The sequence below is a fragment of the Lissotriton helveticus genome, chromosome 12 (genome assembly GCF_964261635.1).
Source record: "Lissotriton helveticus chromosome 12, aLisHel1.1, whole genome shotgun sequence".
Classification (NCBI taxonomy): Eukaryota; Metazoa; Chordata; class Amphibia; order Caudata; family Salamandridae; genus Lissotriton; species Lissotriton helveticus.
In genome coordinates this window covers 784,989,025-785,005,271 of record NC_136073.1, presented here as the reverse complement: position 1 = coordinate 785,005,271, position 16,247 = coordinate 784,989,025, and the positions used below count along the sequence as shown (strand labels likewise).

Genomic DNA, 16,247 nt, shown 5'->3' with positions numbered 1-16,247 from the left:
TTTGAACTTTGGAGCTGGAGCTTTGCCTTAGTTCCATGTGCTGTGGTCTCAATGGGGATGGCCATTTCTCCACAGGAATAGCAGGTATTATATAACCTGTAGTGATGTTATCGAGGAGGCTGCGGTCAGTGGCACAGTCTGAATGCTTGCAGCCTTTCCTTCCTCAATTTCTCTTTGGAAAGTCCTTCCCAACTCTGACCATTCCAACACACTGATTATCATCACAGGTTCTACTTTCCAGTTTTTTTGGTTTTCTTTAGAGCCCTTCCCCCGTCAAATTGGATTTACCTCAAGTCTTGCCTTTACAGGTGTGCTGTGTTGTAGGGCTAAAAGCTATTAATGGAGAAAGACTGGCTTAGCATACTTAAAGAACAAGTTACTTACCTTCAGTAAGATCTTATCTGGTAGAGACTATACCTAGCCACAGCTTCCTTATCTTTGAATTTCCCCAGGCGTCCGACTGGACCCGGAAGATTTTTCATGAGCAGTACCTCTGAGCGCCAGTAGGTGGCGTCGGTTGGCTCTGTGCAGCGTCATCCGCGCCGTATGTGACGTCCGCCTCACATATATAGGCGCCACCTCGGCGCATTGATGTCAGTTACTTTTCATGACTTTCCACGCCAGAAGCGTGGAGCCATGAACTGCACTGACACTGGTGTGTCCAAATTAAGGCCCTAAAAGGGATGATCAGCCCTGACCCTAGAGATCTGTCCACAGAGTGGGAAGATGGGTGGGTCAGTAAGAAACTGGGGCTAGGTATAGTCCCTACCAGATAAGGCGTTGCTACCAAAGGTAAGTTACTTGTTCATCTGATAGAGACTTCTAGCTGCAAATTCCTTACCTTTTAATAGATACCCAAGCAATACCATCCCCGGTAGTGGGTCTGTGGGACAAATTTAAACTAGGAAGTCCTGCAGGACTGAATGGGTGAAATGTCTGTCCCTGCAGATTATTACACCTTTATGCAAGCCCTATAAACAATTCTCGACATATTTTAAATAACATTACTATCTGAACTCTGATCAGGCTGAGCTTACTCGCCTGCAACGGGTACAAAACGCTGCGGCCAGAGCGATTATTGGCCTGCCCAGATTCTGTTCGGTGTCGAGTGTCCTTCGCTCCCTACACTGGCTTCCAGTGAGGAAGCGTATCCTTTTTAAGGTCCTTTGTTTGTCCTTTAAGATTCTGAGAGGTATAGGCCCTGAAATTATGTCCAGCTTTCTTTCTATCTATGTCCCAGCACGCACTCTCCGTTCCCAAGGCCAGGCCTTTGCCGTAGTTCCTAGATACAGGCTTTGCCGCGTGGGGGGACGTTCCTTCAGCGTTAAAGCTGCAACAACTTGGAACTCTCTCCCGGTTGAAATCCGCCTGCTGGAGGATCTCGCGGCTTTCCGGAAAGCCATAAAAACCTTTCTGTTTTAGTTTCCCCTTTTTTAGTCTTCTGTTAGCACCTGTTATGTTATGCCTTACCTGTCAAATTGCGCCAGGACGCTCCTTAGCTGGAGTAGCTGTGCGCATAACAAATAACAATAACATAACATAACATAACATAACTGTTTTGTTAGTGCCAACAAACCTTGCAGAAACTGGTGCACTTTACAAATCCCTTAACCTGGTACTATACAGTGCATGAAGAAACAAGTGGCTTACCCCAACCCTATTCCATTTTCTCAAAATGTATTTGAAAGGGAAGACTTAGGCACATGTAGCAATACATGGAAAACACAGGGTTCTTGCTTTGAAATGCAGCTGGTGTTTTTGCATATGTTGGTCTAATTCTGTCAAAGCCTAGATGAGCTAAAAACAAAGAAAGTAAATGCTCCCAGAGAGATTCCAGAGGTTAAGCAGAGGTATTTGCAGGCAAAGGGAGCTGGGTTAGAACATTTCAATGAAACAAGTCTTGGGGGCAGAATTCGGACACTTCTCTGAAATGAGACAGGTGACAAAGATTTGGGGTTAACCAAGACATCATCCCTCAGAGCGGTGGGATATGGCACTTGGGTATCATGAGTACTGAGCAAGTGGCTCGACAGCGATAGAAGGGAGGAAGACGGGCAGACCTGCCCTATGCGTACAATCACCTACCCTGTAATATGCAGTCTTGGCGTAGACTTGAAACTGCCCTTCCGTGGTCAGCAGGGAGCCGTAGTTGGATCCTCTCTGTTGGGAAAGAAGAAATGAAAAACACATTTATTACAGGAGAAGCTGATCCGGGTGTCGCAAGGGGCTTGTGGATAACGCTGGGCCGCCCTCAGATCAGTTGACTGGGGGTGAGTGCTTGCAATGTTCAACACTCCGTCCATCATCCCCTTTGGTTTTGCTTTGTTTGCCCTAAGTTGGCAGGGTATGCTCAGACGTGGGTCCCTTGCTCACTTTGCCACTGGATTCCAGCTAGCCTGGCTGATGACGGCTGATTAGCCAGAAACCGGTCCCAGAATGCTTGTTTCCGGTCCATGGAAGACATGGCTTGGCAGTTCGGGCTGGACTGTTCCCATGATGCACAGGGTCAGACTGATTTGCATATGGCCATGTCTGAACTGGGGTGGCGGAGTGAGATAAAGAATGATGATGGAATAAATCCCAGATCATTTGACTGGGGGTGAGTGCTTGCATTGTTCAACACTCCGTCCATTATCCCCTTTGGTTTTGCTTTGCCCACCCTCATATTGGAACAGTTCTGGGATCGGTTAGGTGGTTGTGGTATGTATGAGGGTTACCAGGTCTGCTTTTCCTCCGGCAGTCCTTGTGTTCCAACACTCACCTTCTTTAGGAACTGCGTATGGATTGACCCAATAGAACACCCGCTACTCTCCCGTTTAAATTACTGCATCCAAGCTTAGCGATGATGGCACCCCCCCTTTCAAGATTAAAGCAGTAACCTGTGTACCCTCTCAGCCCAGCACTAATGACTCACCTATCTAAGCTGTAACTAACTGGTGCTTTCACTTACAGTGCTTGTTCATCTACTGTAAACTGCTGCTTTCAATGCACATAACACTGTGTATACTAACCAGCTCTGGGTTATCTTTCATAAAAGTATTCTTAAAGCTACATTCAGTGCCCCACTGCCGGTTGGGTCTGGGTTTGTATTCAATGTCTGAAAGTTAATAAATTAATACAATTATTTTGAAGATGAGAGAACATATCAAAGGTGGAAACTAGACATAGCCTGGCTAACTTGATCTTCCCTGCACAAAACAAACCCCAGAGGTGGGATCTGGGATGACCACCCCAATGGAGCTGGAAACAGAGAACCACAGAACTACAGGACCTGAAGCACTTTGGCCATCATTTCAGTTAATACCTCATCACTCACACACACACTCTTTATAGAGGCTGTACTTCACCAGTAATGGGGAGGGGAGAACATTCCCTCCCTTTTAAATGTTTTGGGACTATTACAACTCAGGAGCCCCATCAGACTGCTGGGTTGCTTCCCTGGTCTATCTGCTCTCTGGTGAGACCTTTGTTACTCTGTTTTGTTTGGACCAGATGATGTGTCAGTGTTATTCATTGTTACTCAGATCAAGTAAAGCTCAGAAGCTTGATGAGTGTAATGTGGCAGGGACAAAAAACATCTGCAAATACAATGTAGGCGGATGTGTAGCAATACTGTGACCTGGAGATGTGAGAAGCTGGAGAGTGGCGGAAACCTTTAAGGAGTGTACGAACTGTTATCCTAGTGTCGGTGGTCATGCCAAAGCCCTACAAAGATTCTTTTGATGACCATAGATGCAAAGAATAAGGTGGAAAAGACAGACAGCGGCAGCAGAGGTACATCGATGGGATAACCTGGGTGGAAAACTGGTGAAGGCAGAGTACCAACATAAAATGATGGGAGCATTGCGGCTTCACGGGCCACTTATCAAACCGATATCACTAGAAAAGGCATTGATGAGTGGGTTCATGGCTGGAAGGAGGCCCCAGTCTCCAGTGATGTGCAGGCGCGAGATAGGGCCAGCTTTTAAAGACCACAGGCCCCAGTATTCTTCCCTTGTCATGCCCAGTATCACCTTACTCTTAGGTACTTGTTACTCAGAAATAACTCAGTCCATGCACTCAGTATCTGGACAGACACTGGAGGGAAGAGTGAGGTTGACACTAGAGCAATGGCTGATGCAGATAGCTGAAAAGACTGAATGCTATGAAATAATGCATAACTAAAAACACCATTAACCTTACTTAACTATTGATTACATGGAAAAAATGTATTCAAGCCACTTTACAGGGTTTGTGTGGCTAATGGAATGCACAGAACAACGGCTGAGCAGCAGTTGAAATGTGGTTTCCAAATGGCAAGTGTAGTGTGAAAATAAACTGCTTTGTTTACTGTCCACTTAACCTCTTCACAAGGGTAACCCATGTGTACTGACTGAAGCTGGACTGAATCAATATCAGATGCAATTTATGTGTGTGACAGAGGGAAGCCCATCTGTTGGCCATGAGTGTTAACCACGACACATAGTGAATTCTGTATAATTGTACAGACCACAGGTCTACCAAACTGTGAATTATTTAATACTTGCACACCGTGAGCCAACTCCAAGACAAAATCAGAAATCACATCAAGGCATCACTAGTGCACAGCTGGCATTTTCTACGCTGTGATATTTGGCTAATCGCTGCCCTTGTAAGAACACCAGTAGTAAAATGCTATATTAGTGGAAAGCACTGCCACTAAACATTTGCAATACATAAAGTGAGGTGGGTAGTGGATGTTTGAGCATTTTTATGTGTGTCGGTTTACCTGCAGAGGTAAATTTCCTTTATGTGATAGTTTATGTGTCTGCATCCATCTTTGATTCACATAGAGGGGAAACAACACAGTCATTACAACGCATTACCTTTACAATGCAGTCATTACAACGCAACATCTTTTACATCGCATGCCATTACAACGCATGTCACTACAACGCATGCCATTACAATGCATACCACTACAACGCATGCCATTACAACGCATTATAAGGTAAGTAATGGGAAATAGTAAGTTTCCCCCTACACTTTCCAACACGTACCCTACTGTTGCACTCACTGGAGTGGGAATAGTGATTTTTACCCCAACACTAGCCAACACTTACACTATTGTTGCCCTAAAAGTAATATGCGTTGTCATGGTATGCGTTTTAATGATATGCGTTGTAAGTGTAGTTTCTAAAAATGTGTTGTGACAGCATGCGTTGTAAAATCATGCGGTGTAATGGATGTTGTGATGTAAAAACCGTGTTGTAAAAGTTTGCGTTGTAACGTGTCCTATTCACATAGAGATATACACTGATCAAGAACCACATATAATTCATCTGCAGAGTAATGGACTGGCAGAGTGTTTTAATAAAACCATCAAAGGAATATTTAAAGGCCTTCACCATGACCAAGGGGAGGCAGTGGGAACCTTTATCGCTCAGTTTAAGCTTGCTGGGAGGAACAGACAGGAGACCAGGGGTTGCCTATTATGCCTCATGTCCTTGGATTCAGACATAGGAACTTGTCTCTAGCAGTGGAGCATCTGTAGTTCCTCCGACCCAATCAAAAGAACAAGTATTACTGCATGACCTATCACAGAATTGGCTTTTCTCTCAGTCCCAGAACACACACTGATATTATGTAGGTCACTGGTGTATGACTGTGTGAGCAGTGACTACTATAATGAATGGCGTCAGTTATTCCTTCGTGTCTCCTCCCAGGACATCAAGTTCATGTGAATCTAGAGGAGTTCTTTTTTTTTTACTCCAGTAAATCAACTTCTCGAACTGAACTGTTTGAAAAACAGGATTCGTACTGCACTTTTGTTCATTTTTTTCCATTTAACTTCCTTTATGGAAATGGGGGTGGGGTTCACCCGTGCCTTATTTCTCTCACACTTGAAGCTTCTACACTGGACGCTTCTCCGCCACTGTTTCTGTGTGCCCTTCCCCCTCCTCGCGTTTCATAGGCTTGCAGGTATTATCCCTTCCATCTTCTGCAGTAGCCACCCATTGTTGTCTGTCCCTATAAGCACCTGCAGCAAGGCTCAATCGCTTTCTGCCACACAGTGTGTCCTTGGTAAGTGTTTGTCTCTTCTGGCAGCACTCACCAAGCTCTCATGTACCTTATAATAAATAATAGTCCATACTTGCAAAGCGCGAACACATCACCCCTTAAGGTTTCAAGGCAATGGGGGCCGTCAGGGAGATTAAGTGAGCTATTGCCCAGAGTCACATGATGCTGAGCTGAACTGTCGCCGGGGGTCGAACTCTGAGCTCCCGCGCTCTGGAGTCAGCTGCTCTGGCCACTGCGCCACACCCCTCCCCTTCTGTTTTCTCTGCCACTGAGGACCTCATCATGGTCTTCCAGGGCTGGTGCATGTGCAGACCTTCCTACACCGCACCAGGTCATATGCTTTTTCTTGAATTTGGTAGGCAATCCCCCACAAATGTAAGTGTTTTACAAACCAATTGATGCTATGTTCAGCTCTTCCTTTACAAGCGTTACACATTATTTAATAACTGAAATCTGTCAGGGAGAGCTCTACCCTACTTGATCGGTACTGGTGGACGAAGGGGCTAATGAAGTTCCACATCCAGAGAACCCATTAACGAGTCCTCCGGTGGTCAAGATGCAGCCAAAACCTCCAACCGCCCAATCAAAGTTTAGAAAGAAGAATATAGCAGCATGGGCATTTGTGCCAAATGAGCTTTCCATGAGTGTAGGAGGAACCAAAGAGGATGACAATGCAGAGGGTAGAAATATACACAATGCGATGATGAAAGAAGGAGCCCTTTAGATGTCCTCTGTTAGGCAGTGTTTCCATCTGTCTAGTGGCCCCAGAGAACTAGCACATGGGTGATATTTTATAAAGGCCAGTGTTGGAAATGGGATCCCGGGCTGGCCAGGGCTTTCGCCAAAGTCAGTCAGAGACCACCACTCCCAAGTCAGGGCAAGGGAGTTACACGCCAAGATAACCCCTACTCACCCTCTAGGTAACGTGGCGCGAGCAGCAAGGCTAAACTTGGAGGCAATGTAAGTTAAGTATTTGCGCACGCACCCCAGCAACAACAACCAAAGGCCCACCACAAAGGAAACTCCACACAAGGTTATATAAAAATAGCCTTTGTATTACACCAAAACACATTAGATAAAACACACACTTTACAATGTGCCAGAGGCACGGGCAGAATTTACAAGGGGATATTTACAAGACAGGGCCACCTGGACCACTGTCAGGAATCAGAAGTAGCACTTTCAGAAAGTAAAATTACTTTAGCACAAAATAGCACACAATATAACAATAGAGCGCACAACCAGTAATTACTGGTAACCAGGATCTCACTAGCACCACCTGTACTAGGGAGAAAACAACCACCTATGTATTACAATACCTGTAGGGGTGTAAGAGGAAAACACATGATGCAATGCATAACATTCATTCAGAGGTGTAAAGGCACATGACGCATAAACAATACATTCAGAGGTGCATAGAAAGTACAATTGCGCCAAACTCACGTAAGTCACCACCTGTGACTGTCCCTGTGTCCCAATGTCAGGGCCTAAACGTAGCAGTTGCCCACAAAGTGCTGGGCAACTGGTGTAGGGAAAGTTAGGGCAACGTTGGAGCCTCTCTGGGCTCAAGAACCACCACTGTGGCACTGCGGAGCCTCTCTGGGCTCCTGGACACGAACTGGCCCTCCTGAGCCTCTCTCAGGCTCTTCCACAGAATGGGCACTCGAGCCTCTCTGGGGCTCGCAATGCAGAAGGGCTGGAGCCTCTCTGGGCTCCACCACGAGGGAATGGCACCCTCAGAGCCTCTCTGGGCTCTTAAACAAATAAGGGTACTGCTGAGCCTCTCAGGGCTCCAGCAACAAAGGTGCAGCCTCGCTGGGCTGTGGGGTCCTTCTCTGGGGACCCAGGAACACTTCGGGCGCTCTGAGCCTCTCTGGCTCGCCAAACCACTGCGGCGCTTTGGAGCCTCTCGTTGCTCCAACACTAAGGTGCCCCCTGAGCCCTCAGGCTCAAGACAAAGAGATGCTCTCTTGAAGCCCTCGTGGCTTCACTCCGCACTGTAGCGCTATTTCGCGCTACGAGAAAGAGGGGGGGGGGGGACACCGACAATGTGTCCCGGCGCCCCTCCCTCCAGCACTGCCACACTCACCGGCTTCGCGCTGGGTTCCAGCGAAGGCGGGTCTCTCCCTCTGGTCCCGGGGCTCTCCTCCGGACGGGCGGGGCTCTCCTCTACACACGGGAGCCTCGCTCCCTGCAGCACTCCTCCCTGCTCTCTCCTGGGCTCTCCCTCGCTTTGGGAGCCTGGGGGGACACGGAAAGACGCCGGCTTCTGGCTTCACTCTGTCCTGCCCCCGGCCTGCCTGACTTCCGGGTCGCGGCTGCGGGGGCGGGACTTCCGTCGGCGAGCTCCCTGATTGGCCGGCCGGCCAACCACTTCCGGGTCGTCGCGGGCAGCGCGGCGGCCCGTTTTCGGCACTTCCAGGCGGGGGGTGAGTTTACCGGGCTCCCTCGAGTTAAATTCCAGAAACAGCGGCAAATCACCGGGGCAATGCCGGGTGGGCACCGGCTTTCTTAAATAAACACTCCAATCGAGGTGGGCACTCGATCTGGCCACCACGAGCAGGGTGGGCACCTGCACAGCAATTGGCGCGCTCCCAAGCGCTAGGCAGATAATCACAGCGCTCCAAGCGCTATAATTCAAAATAAAGCGCTCTCAGCGCTGGGGTGAAGGCACAGCGCTCCCAAGCGCTACAAGCCAAATAAAGCGCTCTTAAGCGCTATAAGTAAAATAAAGCGCTCCCAGGTGCCCTCAGCAAGCAGGGCAGATTCCCAGCAGTCCTTGGGCAGGCAGGGGGGACAAGGCTGGGCCCAGAGCCAGCACACTGGGTCTCCAGGCAGGGAGACACCCCAAGTGGCGGTCCTCTGGCCCAGCAGCAGCAACAGCCCCCTCAGGATCCTGGAAGAGAACAACTTCAGTGGGGACACAGCCCCATTTTTATACAGTGCATTCCTTTGTTCAAGGGTGCAGAGTGGGGGCGGAACCAGTCGCAGCTGGTTCTTGAGTACTCTGTTTACCTCAACCACCCTCTCTATTCACTGGCAGGGCTTGGGTCATTAGACACACCACAGGGGGGCGGAGCCAGCATTGTGTGGGGAAAACCCAGCCCATCCAGGACACAGGTACACTCCTCCCACACATCACTCATGCTAATCTCCCACTCACCACCGGGCAGACCCATCCAGACTTCCTGGAGCCTGGCATGCCAGCCAGCTCCAGCCAATCACACGCCAGCACCCTCACAGCACACGTACAGCCATGTCTAGAAATGGCGCTTCGCTACTAGACACATACATGCTGCATACACCATCTCGCAGCATTCACTCTCACGAGTTCACACATACCAGACTCAAGCCTGTACACCCCACGCATCAGGAACTACCAGGGACACATACATTCCCCATGCATTCCTATGGGCGGGCAGGCCTAGCTCAGCACATGCACTCAGAGTGCGCACGCACTTTCCACTGGGACACAGTGAAAGTGCCCAGAATCCAAAAATCACCATCTCCAGGTCACCATTTCAAGCAAAAAGTCTAGGGGTGAACCTGCCCTAAGGGCCAAAGTCCAACAGCCAGGGGTACAGATATTGCTAACCCACAAAGAAAAAAGGAAAACGCGCTGTAGGATGAGACAGTTGTGAGAGGGGCACCCGACTCTCACTCTCACAACATGCAAGACCTCTAGGCTTAAAATAGCAATTACTTGTATACTAAATGCACACTGCTCTGGCAGCATAAGAGGTTCTAACCATAAGAAAAGCCCTAGAGACAAAAGGCTACAGTACCCAGCCACAGAGGGTGTAGTGTCTACCCAAAAGAAGGAAGGGCTGGCTACATATTGAGCCCCTGAACAAAAGGCCATACAGCCTCACAGGTAGAGATCTCTTGATTCTTAAACATAGAGAGGTTATCATCAAGAAAACATCCAGCGGTGGAGATACAAGGTTCTCCATTGATAAGACAGCCTTCACTAGACACGGAAGGGTCTCCTCCAACAAGATATCAAGCACAGAAGGCACGCTTCACTTGACGAAGAAGGGGCTCCGTCAATCAGACACCCATTACTAGATGTAAAAGTGCTGTCTCTAAGACATCCATGTCCAGAAGGAACATATTTAGTTTCTCTAAGTCATCCAGTCTTATAAGTGAACGGTCTGCACGATTGAGGCCCCTTGCACTAGATTATGGCAAGTGTTTCTAAGATGCCCTGACCTTGAAGTGGGAGCATCTACATTTCCAAGGCCCTCAGTGCCTGAAGGTGCATGGTCAGTAATTCTGAGACACTGCACTAGAGGGGGAAAGGCCTCTATCACTAAGGCACTTGGTCCCTGAGGAAGGGGGTTTCTGTGCTAAGTTACTCATTCCTGTAAGGAGAGAGGTCTCTGCCAGGGCCTCCATCTTTAATGCACCCAGTGACTGATCGTCAAGGCTCTGTGGCCCTTTAATATCCAGTCCTAAGTGGAGCAAGCTCTGAACCCTTCAGATGTCCAGCCATAGAGGATGAAGGCGCTGTACCCGTGGATATCCAGCTATGGAGGGTCAAAAATCCGTATCTTTAGAATGTCCAGCTCTTCACAGTGAAGCCTCTGTACCCCTCAGATATCCAGCCATTAAAGGGTAAAGTGGCTCTTTCCTTAAGATATCCATCCATGGAGGGTGACAAACCTGTACCTTTATAATATTCAGCCCTCGTCAGTTAAGCCTCTGTGCCCCACAGATATTCAGCCTTAGAAGGTGAAAGGTTCAGTACCCATCAGATATCCAGCCCTAGAGGGTGAAGGGTATGTACCTTCAGTGAAGGCTCTGTGCCCTCAGATATCCAGCCCTAAAGGGTGAAGGGTATGTACCTTCAGTGAAGGCTCTGTGCCCCTCAGATATGCAGCCCTAGAGGGTGAAAGGCTCAGTACCCCTCAGATATGCAGCCCCAGAGGGTGAAGGTGTATGTACCTTCAGTGAAGGTTCTGTGCCCCTCAGATATCCAGCCCTAGAGAGTCAAAGGTTCAGTATCCCTCAGATATCCAGCCCTAGAGGGTGAAAGGTTCAGTATGCCTCAGATATCCAGCCATAAAGGGTAAAGGGTATGTATCTTTAAAATATCCAGCCCTAGACAGACAAGTTTAAGATATCCAGCCACAAAGGGCGAAAGTTCTTTATTTATAAGATTAGACAATGAAGACTGTATCTCTCAGCTCTCCAGCTCTAGTGGGTGTAAGGCCTGTATCCCTAGAATATCCAGCCATAGGTAGTAAATGCTATTTCCCTTAGATATCTAGCCACAGAGGTGATGGGTCAGTATCCTGACAATATCCAGACCTTGAAGGTGAAGGGTTTGTCTGCTCACGATATCCAGCCCCGGATGGTAAAGGCTATAGATCCTTTAGATAAGCATCCCGAGAAGGCGAAGGCTTGGTATCCGTAAGCTATCCAGTCACAGAGTGTGTACGGGTTGTATCCCTCCAATATCCAGCCACAGGCGGTGAAGGGTTTGTATCCCACAGCAATCCAGCCACAGAGGGTGACCGATTTGTATCCCTCAAATCACTGGCCACAGACAGTGATGGGTTTGTATGCCTCAGATATCTAGCAACAGAGGGTGAAAGGTTTGTATGCCTCAGATATCTGGCCACAGAGGGTGAAAGGTTTGTATCCCTCAGATATCTGGCCACAGAGGGTGAAGGGTTTGTATCCCTCAGATATCTGACAACAGAGGGTGAAAGGTTTGTATCCCTCAGATATCTGGCCACAGACGGTGAAGGGTTTGTATGCCTCAGATATCTGGCAACAGACGGTGAAGGGTTTGTATACCTCAGATATCTGGCCACAGACGGTGTAGGGTTTGTATACCTCAGATATCTGGCCACAGACGGTGAAGGGTTTGTATACCTCAGACATCCGGCCACAGACGGTGAAGGGTTTGTATCCCTCAGATATCTGGCCACAGAGGGTGAAAGGTTTGTATCCCTCAGATATCTGGCCACAGGCGGTGAAGGGTTTGTATACCTCAGAAATCCGGCCACAGACGGTGAAGGGTTTGTATCCCGGTCAGAGTGCTGCGCTGATATTACTGGATCTCAGCGCGGCCTTTGACACGGTGTCCCATGAAATCCTGTTGAGCCGCTTGGAGGGTATTGGGATCAGGGACAGGGCACTAGAATGGTATCGATCGTTCCTCTCGAGCAGATCCTTTCGTGTGTCGGCCCCTCCTTTCATCTCCCACTCTCATGAGATTAACCAAGGAGTACCACAGGGCTCTGCCCTCAGTCCGTCCCTGTTTAATCTATACATGCAGCCCCTGGCGGCACCGGCCAAAGAATGGGACCTCACGCTGGTGTTGTATGCCGACGACACACAGCTAGTTATCACCCTCACTGAAATGCCCTCTACCGCGGCCACAAAATTTAGGGACGGGCTGGCCGCCGTTGCCACCTGGATGACTGAAAGTTGCCTACAGCTGAATGCAGGAAAAACCGAGCTGCTACTGCTAGGTAAGAACCCCAACCACTGGAGTGACCACTGGTGGCCCCCTCTGTTAGGACCTACCCCCCCTCCCAAAGCCCTTGTCAAAAACTTAGGAGTATGGCTGGATTCCGCACTTAATTACCAAACCCACACCAAAAAGGTAGCAGCGACATGCATTGGGTTACTGAGAAGCCTGCACCCCATCCTAGGCTTCTTTGACCCCAAAACACGGCAGCTCGTTGTCCAAGCCACCATCCTGTCCCGTCTGGACTATGCGAGCGTTCTACTATTAGGCGCTAACAAAGCCGAAACAACTAGGTTCCAGCGAATACAGAACTCTGCGGCTAGGGCAATTGTTGGCCTCCCCAGAAGGTGCTCCGCTAGAAGCACCATCCAGAGACTACACTGGCCTCCGGTGGTAGCTCGCAAACAATTTAAGGCCCTCACGACTGCTTTTAAAATCTTGAATGCGAAGGGCCCTGAACTCCTACAATCACTACTTACTCCTTACACCCCCCAGCGCAACTTGCGCTCCATAGGTCAACATTTAGCAGTGGTCCCCCGCACAAAGTTCAGCCGCATCGGAGGTCGCTCCTTCAGACTCCGGGCGGCAAAACTATGGAACTCCCTACCCCTCCACATCCGTTGTATCGACAACCTGCTCACTTTCTGCAAAGTCATTAAAACCCACCTTTTTTCATGTTGGTAGGTCCCTTCTCCCCTCCTTCACCCCAGTAGGTTGTGCTATGGTTCTTAGCGCCGGGACGCCCCGTTGCTGGGGCAGCTGTCGCGCTAAAAAAAAAACATAACATAACATAACATATCTGGCCACAGAGGGTGAAAGGTTTGTATCCCTCAGATATCTATCTGGCCACAGAGGGCGAAAGGTTTGTATTCCTCAGATATCTGGCCACAGAAGGTGAAGGGTTTGTATCCCTCAGATATCTGGCCACAGAGGGTGAAGGGTTTGTACCCCACAGATATCTATCTGGCCACAGAGGGTGAAAGGTTTGTATTCCTCAGATATCTGGCCACAGAGGGTGAAGTGTTTGTATCCCTCAGATATCTGGCCACAGAGGGTGAAAGGTTTGTATCCCTCAGAAATCTATCTGGCCACAGAGGGTGAAGGGTTTGTATCCCTCAGATATCTGGCCACAGAGGGTGAAGGGTTTGTATCCCTCAGATATCTGGCCACAGAGGGTGAAAGGTTTGTATTCCTCAGATATCTATCTGGCCACAGAGGGTGAAGGGTTTGTACCCCACAGATATCTATCTGGCCACAGAGGGTGAAAGGTTTGTATTCCTCAGATATCTGGCCACAGAGGGTGAAGTGTTTGTATCCCTCAGATATCTGGCCACAGAGGGTGAAAGGTTTGTATCCCTCAGAAATCTATCTGGCCACAGAGGGTGAAGGGTTTGTATCCCTCAGATATCTGGCCACAGAGGGTGAAGGGTTTGTACCCCATAGATATCTGGCCACAGGCGGTGAAGGGTGTGTACCCCACAGATATCTGGCAACAGACGGCGAAGGGTGTGTATACCTCAGACATCCGGCCACAGAGGGTGAAGGTTTGTATCACTCAAGGGGGTGAAGGGTCTGGTTGCCTTGGGAAGTAGTCGGCCACAGAGTGGAGAGGTTCTTTAAAACAAAAGCTTGCAATGCTACATAAAAAGTGTCTGTAAACACATTTGCTTCATCCAGGGCCGGCGCTAGGCATGGGCAGTGTGGGCAGCCGCCCAGGGCCTCGCGCTCAGCAAAACACAGGGGGCCTCGCGCCCCTGTGAAAGGTCACACTTTCACAGCTCACTTCAGGGCCCCCGGCAGCGCCTCGGGCGCCTTGGTTAAGTACCGGCCATTCTCGGCTCTGTTTGGGCATTTTGTATCCAAGCAACAGAGGCCCCTTTGTTTCTTTCGAGCACCAGCCGGACACAGGTAAGAGAAGGTGGGTGAGGGGAGGAGGGAGCAGCCAGATCAACTGGCTTTTGTTATACTTCGAATCTTGGTAGGGCAGTGTCTTGTATCTTAAAATGTATGCATAAGCAATATTTGACTTGTACTGATCTGACAGGGGGGGCAATATTACATACACATCGAAAATATATTTACTGTTGCCATCTAAGCTAGGTACAGCTACAATTGAAGCACACCCCTTCAGCTGACTTTTTTTTTTTTTTTTTTTTTGCTCTCTGATGAGCTCTCTGCAGTGTCTTGGGAAGTGCCTTGTTACGGTTTGAAGGCCCAGGGGAGGGGGGCCCCCTCCCAGGGCCTCATAGCACTGTGTCGAGCTGGAAGGTCATGGTGTGGGGGCCCCCTTCCCTGGGCCTTGTAGCCTTCGGTGTCTGTTTCAGAAAGCGCAGAAAGAGTGTAGGTTTTAAGCAGGACTCATTTATATATTGGTGATACATTTGGCAAGTTAGTGAAGGTGGCAATGTATGCCTCCAATGAGCCTGTCCTGGACTACAAAATTATCATCTTTGTAATGTGGGCATTGTAGCCATCGGTGGCTATTGGGCAGGAAGCAGAGACGTGAAAAAGTAAGTGAAGCAAAATCAGTTGCAGTGGAAACCACGTTCATAAATTACTAGTAGAACAGCACCTTGCCGTTTAAGTATAGTGGACCTTTTAAACAAGCATTTGCAATGCAATAGGTCTCGCATTAGGAAAGTTTGAGCTATTGGTCTTGTAAATGACAATTTTATTATTTATGTCTTGGTTTTGAAAATAGCTAAATTAATAGCTTTGTCATTTACAATGCCAATAGTTATAACTTTCGCAAATGTGACACCTTTAGCATTTGTAAAGCAACATGTTTTGTATTTACGTGACTTAGATGTATTGATATTACAAATAACAATGGCTTTTAATTTTTTAATTAATTAATACTTAAATAAAAGTGATTGTAATTTATAATGGCAACAGCTTAAACTTTTGTAAATAACTTTTGTGAAGATTATGTTCAGTGTATTTTATTGTGAAGAAAATCCAAGAACAGAAGTGAAATATTAACATCGTTTTGTGACATTTGTAATAAAGCTTGAAACATTGAGAGAATGTATTTGAACCAGTTGTTGTTGAATGGTTGCACATATTGATGCTGTGATGGCGCGGAGTGATGTGGTGGCGACGAGTGATGCTGTGGCGGCGACGAGTGATGCTGTGGCTTTCAGTGATGCTATGGTAGCGCATAGTGATGTTGTGGTGCCCCTGAGTGATGCTGTGGTGGCCGTGAGTGATGCTGTGGAGGCCGTGAGTGATGCTGTGGTGGTGCTGAGTGGTGCTGTGGTGGTGCTGAGTGGTGCTGTGGTGGTGCTGAGTGGTGCTGTGGTGGTGCTGAGTGATAATGTGATGGCGCTGAGTGATGCTGGGGTGGCGCTGAGTGATGCTGTGGTGGTGCTGAGGGATGCTGGGGTGGCACTGAGTGATGCTGTGGTGGTGCTGTGGTGGTGCTGAGTGGTGATGCTGTGGTGGTGCTGAGTGATGCTGTGGTGGTGCTGAGGGATGCTGTGGTGGTGCTGAGTGGTGGTGTGGTGGTGCTGAGTGGTGCTGTGGTGGTGCTGAGTGATGCTGTGGTGGTGCTGAGTGATGCTGTGGTGGTGCTGAGTGAGGCTGTGGTGGTGCTGAGTGATGCTGTGGTGGTGCTGAGTGGTGCTGAGTGATGCTGTGGTGATGCTGAGTGATGCTGTGGTGGTGTGGTGGTGCTGAGTGGTGCTGTGGTAGTGCTGAGTGATGCTGTGGTGGTGCTGAGTGA

At 48.7% G+C, this 16,247-nt stretch overlaps 1 protein-coding gene across 1 annotated transcript in view; it reads right to left on the bottom strand.

The window, feature by feature from the left end:
• Positions 1–16,247, bottom strand: part of NPR1 (natriuretic peptide receptor 1) — an 845,985-nt gene that overhangs the window by 207,131 nt on the left and 622,607 nt on the right. Inside the window, exon 9 of the mRNA XM_078671023.1 lies at positions 2,086–2,160. Coding sequence (XP_078527149.1) covers positions 2,086–2,160 — 75 coding nt within the window. The remainder of the gene's footprint in view (positions 1–2,085; positions 2,161–16,247) is intronic.